This window comes from Tupaia chinensis, unplaced genomic scaffold (genome assembly GCF_000334495.1).
Source record: "Tupaia chinensis unplaced genomic scaffold, TupChi_1.0 Scaffold000240_1, whole genome shotgun sequence".
In the NCBI taxonomy this organism is placed as follows: domain Eukaryota; kingdom Metazoa; phylum Chordata; class Mammalia; order Scandentia; family Tupaiidae; genus Tupaia; species Tupaia belangeri.
In genome coordinates, this window is record NW_006159718.1 from 672779 (window position 1) to 678120 (window position 5342).

At 60.7% G+C, this 5342-nt stretch overlaps 1 protein-coding gene across 3 annotated transcripts in view; it reads left to right on the top strand.

Moving 5' to 3' along the window:
* Nucleotides 1-5342, top strand: part of RGR (retinal G protein coupled receptor) — a 9612-nt gene that overhangs the window by 3195 nt on the left and 1075 nt on the right. For 2 of the 3 annotated variants that reach the window (XM_014587897.1, XM_006148709.2), the window contains exons 4-6: nucleotides 1254-1407; nucleotides 2668-2785; nucleotides 5102-5215. In XM_014587897.1, the coding sequence (XP_014443383.1) occupies nucleotides 1254-1407; nucleotides 2668-2785; nucleotides 5102-5215 (386 nt within the window). The remainder of the gene's footprint in view (nucleotides 1-1253; nucleotides 1408-2667; nucleotides 2786-5101; nucleotides 5216-5342) is intronic. The other variant, XM_014587898.1, reaches the window with a different exon arrangement.

Genomic DNA, 5342 nt, shown 5'->3' on the forward strand with positions numbered 1-5342 from the left:
ATCCTCATATCTCAGTCGTGCGAGTCCTGGAGTACGTGGCGGAGTGGGCAAGGCAGGAAGGTGCAGAGGTCGAGCCCCTCCTCCGCGCTGCATGGCTGGGCACGTCGCCTTGGCCATCTGTTTCTAGAACGAGAAGCCCCTGCGGCTCTCGCCGGCGCCAATGCCCAGCCCACGTGGGGCGGCCCAGGTGCTGTAACTAGAGCCGTGCACTGGGCAGCGTGAGCAACAGAAATCCAGTTCTCTCAGTCCAAGGTGGGGAGCGGGACATTGGAGCCAGCGCCCTCAGGGCTGGTGCAGGCGCCCTCTCCCCTGGTGTGCGGGGTGCCTTCTTACTGCGTCCTTACACGGTGGGGGTCACCACCGACCGCCTCTCCCCAGTCCCTTCTTACGTGTGCATGAACCTCATCGTGGGGACCTCATGACCTCTCCAAGGCCCCACCTCCAGAGGTCATCACACGGGGGTGGGGGAGCAGGACTCCAGTGCATTTAGGGGAGACATTTAGTGCCTCGCTGGGGGTCACCAGCAAACTTTGCCTGGCTTCCATGGGGAGGCACAGGGGGTCCCAGCTCCTCCTCTGCTGACTCCACCCTGCCTGGAGGCCTGTCCTCTGGCCTGGAGGTTTGTCTGTGAAGGAGCAGGACAGATAAGCCAGACAGAAGGGCACCTGGGAACGGCATTGAAGACGCTGGTTCCCGACCGCCTGGGAGCCAGTTCAGTGAGGCTGCAGCAGAGAGGGAACCTGGGAGGAGGGACAGGTATGGGCCAGGGCCAGGTCTGGGTGCTGGATTGCACCTGCAGATGCTGTGCGATTCAGCCTCTGCCCCTGGCCCTGAGGTGGGGCTGACCCCCAGGCAGGAGTTCCCGAGGGTATGCTGGGACAGAACTGGCCCAATAGTGAGCAAGGGCTTGGGGCGTTAAATCCAGACGGCAGGCTCCTCCCCCAAGGCTCACACCTTCCTAACCTTGGCTTCGGGAAGGTCCATCCTAGCCGCTCCTCAGAAGGTGGCGGAGTGTAGGAGGAGGCCTCGTCCTCCGTCATCTCTCCTTCCTCAAAACAAGGGAGGGACTATCCTTAAGGCAGGTTATCGCTCCCCCCCAGGGAAGAAGAGGCCCAGGGAGACCGCGACCTTGCCTGAGGCTCTGCATCAGAGCTGGGACAAGGGACACTCCTACAACCCCAGAGTCCTTTTCTGCTCCCTCGGCCCAACCGCCCCCTCGGCACCACCTGCTCCTCCTCCTCTGTCCCGCACAGGCCCCCAGCTGGCGTGGAACACGGCCATCTCCCTGGTGCTCTTCGTGTGGCTGTCTTCCGCCTTCTGGGCAGCTTTGCCCCTCCTGGGCTGGGGTCACTATGGCTACGAACCGCTGGGGACGTGCTGTACCCTGGACTACTCCAGAGGGGACAGGTGAGGCGGGAAGACGGTCCCTTCCTTGGGGAGGATGACCCTGTTCAAAATTCAAGTGGGAAATGCTGCCGTCTGCCAGTCCCAGCCCCTCCCACCTGCAGGTCGGCCTCTCAGGCTCTCGGCCATGCTGCCACCTCAGGCTGACAGTGGACCCGGGAAAGGCCCGTTCTGAAGACTGGCCAGGCCACGAGGAGGCGCAGCAAACTGGGGCCGACTTGAGCCTAAGAAGGGCTCCACACAGCTCGCTGCTGGCCTGGGACTGTGGCCGCCCAGGAGCCCCACCCACACTCTGCCCTCAGCAGTCCTGGCCCTGACCCCTCCATTTCCAGAGGGAGCCACGCCCTGGGGCCATAGATTCAGAGACCATTGAGGTCTTCATTGGAGGGGCCTCTCTGACCAGAGATCAGCCTTAGAATCGCTGAGCAGCTGCTGTGGGCCAGTCCCTGGAGGGCCAGGGCTGCATGCCTGGTGGTCCCTCCATCACGGACCCCATGTCTAGCACCTCCCGACTGTGGGGAGGCCCAGCTTGGGGAGATTCTGGGACTCCTTGGGAAGTGGGGTCCATGGGCACCAGCTCCTCTTGCAACCCCCAAAGCCGTGCTGAACTCATCTGCCTACCCCTACTGCCTTCCTCAGTGAACCACGTGCCCCGTGACCTGCGTCCCAGGGGAGAACCCACCCAGGGACACTGGGTCTGGTCCTGCTGTCCCTCCAGGGCACTTCCCAGCTGGGTCTGGTCCTAGCAGCCCTTCCCCCACCATAGTGGACAGCTTGAAAGTGACATGGTCTTCCTGTCATTAAATAGGGACCCACCCTGTCCCTGGTCAGCCCTCCCACCCACCATCATTCCCTGACTCCCAGGTTCGTCTGTGCCCCCCACCCCACTATTTCTTCGGTGACCTGTGTCCCATCTGTCACCCTCAGGCTGTTTCCAAATCCTTGTGCCCAAACACTCTGGAATGTTCTTTCCCTCGGTCCATGACATCTCTGCCATCTGGCAATCACATCTCCCAACTGAAGTGCCCATCTCCATGTTCCGGGAGCAGCAGGAGGCAGGGCCGAGCCCTCCCACTCAAAGGGACCTTGTCCTCACTCAGCTCCGGGTCCTGAAGGAAAGTTCCAGGAGGCCCCTGCTCTTGGCGGGCCCAGGAGTGACCACGCCTGGGGCCTGTCTAATGGGGGCAGGCCCACGTCTGACTGACTGGAGCAGACAGGGCCCTCCCTGGGAGCTGACCCCACACCTTGAACCCCTGCCTGCAGGAACTTCACCAGCTTCCTCTTCACCATGGCCTTCTTCAACTTCCTCATGCCCCTGTTCATCACTCTCACGTCCTACTGGCTCATGGAGGAGAAGCTCCGGAAGGGCGGCCGCCTCCAGGTGAGACCCACACCCAGATTGCAGCACCCTCCTGGCCCCTCAGAGACCCGGGGAACACCCACGCCGTGACAGCAACCTGGGATTGCCTGTGTTTTCAAGGGTTGGGAGAGTCCAGTTGGCACCAGCACAGGGTTTCAGGCTGGAAACACCCTGCCCTGCTCAGGTCACCAAGGCTGGGAGGGGGTCAGGACTGCCCCAACTTACCAGGCCTGGGCCTCCGAGGGCTCCCTGCTGGTCACCAGCAATGCCGACACTTAGCTCTTCCTGGGGACTTGAGTTTGCCTTTTTAATTGCCAGAGGGCACACGCACCCACCCGAGAGGAAGAAACAACACCCCCAGTGGCATCGTCACCCACAGCCCTTTCCCTCCGTTTCTCCATCCCGTCCGGATTCGGGGCACTTGTGCACATATGCATGCACACGCACACATGTGCCTGGCGTATTCTCAGGCCACTAGGGCCAGGACCGAACCTGCTGGCCCTGCGGGACCGGCTTTCTGTGCATAGCACTTAATCACCGTGCTATGGGCAGCCTTACACGCTGCTTTAAACCGCTTGGGCTGTTCGGTCTGGTCACAGGCTGTTACCCACAGCACAGAACCATGCCTAAAGCACACTCAGCCAGGAAAAACAGCGCTTCCCAACGAGCCCTCCTGCCGTCTCTGAAATCCTGCATTAATATTCCCTTGCATAATTTCCTTTTAATTCTGCCATCTGGACAAAACCAGCAGCTTTTTAAACCACATAAGCAAAAATACTTCTGTGCATTATATAATAATAACTTCTTACACTTCGGGGGAGAGGAAGTTTCCGGTCCTGTCACAGGTGGAAAGTCGAGGCCTGGAGGGGTCAGCTAGCCAGCTTGCCTAAGGCCACACAACTAGGCACAGGGAGTCCAATCCCAGTGCGGGCTGGGACTCCGTGATCCAAGCGGTCACAGTGCGCAGGAGAAGCGCTTCCTCTGTGGAGACACTTAATCTGCCACTTTGCTATTGTTCCTACGTCTGTAAATTGGACGAATCGATTTTAATTGGAGCCCCGTGTTCCCCTGAGGTGGCACCAGGAGAGCGAGGGTGGCCTGGGTGAACCCCGTCCTTTGGTCCCCCACTCCCGTTTGCTGCCCGGTGCCCCTGCCTGGTGTCTTTGGTGCTGCCCAAGCCCACTCCAGGCCAGGGTTGCTGCATTTACTGCAGGCTGTCAGCTAGGACATGGCTGCCCGTAGTTTCCTGGTGTTTGGTTTTTCCAGTGGACCTTAGACTGTGAGCTCTGGTGGCCACACCAGGTCACAGTGCACAGGGCGGCCCAGGGGCCCTGCTGCGGGCTGAGCAGGCCCAGAGGTGGCTCGGCCTCCTGTTGAGGGGCAGCTTCTTCAGCCTCTGTGTCCTTGCAGAGGCCCTCGGTCAGTGCAGACTGCACAAAGGTCAATTAGAGGGAAACGCTGTCTCTTTAAAGTCTAAAATTGAGAAAATAGGTCCTCTTTCAACTTAAATTGCCTTCTTTGTCAATGCGAGACCTGTCCGTGAGAAAACAGGCTCTAATCTTTGGCATCGGAATTTTCATATCCAAGCCTGGGCAGGGACACGGCAACTCCACCCTGGGATCAGGCCCGAGGCAGGACAGCGGCCACACGCCCTGGCCAGCCCTCTCCCTGGCAGTCTCCCAGTTGAGCCCAGAACAGCCAAGGCCTGCAGGTAGCTTCTGCAGCGGGTAGCAAGCTGGCCACCCGGACCTGTGGCTCAGCCTGGGCCCTGGGTGTGGCCACAGAGCCTAGAACTCTTTTTTTTTTTTTTTTTTTAAGGTTTTTGCCATAGGGTCCGTGTGCTCACTGGGGAGGGAGAGGGACACTGAGAGGGAAAGTGAGAAACACCCCCCCACACCAGTGGTTCAGTCCCTTCTCCACTCTCCACTGTGCTCCTGGGATTTTGGCTTGCACGCACACACATCCAGCATGAGTTTCAAGTCACCAGATCCAGGACTTGAACTGCAGTGGGCCCTGTGGGAGCCCAGGCCTTAACCACTACACCACCTGCTGGCCCCAGGGCTCCTCTGAAGAACTCAGACTGTGAGGAGCGCCTCACCCTGGGCAGTCCCTGCACAGGCCAGTGGGGTGTACCCAGACAGCGATGGGGGCAGTACTTAGATAACAGGCTTAGGTCGCAGGCCTGCACAGCCCAGGCCCTGTGGCCCCCAGCTCCGTGCTCAGTCCTCCGGAAGCCTGGCCCCTGCTGCCTGGCTCTGTGGGGCTCCGACCCGACCTCCTGGACCCCAGGGCTGCAGACCACCTGCCGGCACCCACACGCTGGCGGTGTCTCCCCAGGTGAACACCACTCTGCCCTCCCGGACGCTGCTGCTCGGCTGGGGCCCCTATGCCCTCCTGTACCTCTACGCGGCCTTCGCGGACGTGAGCGCCCTCTCCCCCAAGCTGCAGATGGTACGACGCGCAGCAGCCAAGCTCGAAGCCCTCTGTGCCTCCGCGCACCCTTCCCTCCCGACTTTCTGGCCTCCCTGTGGGTCTTCCTTCCGACCTGCCGGCCACCTCGCCCAGGCCAGCCAGGCCT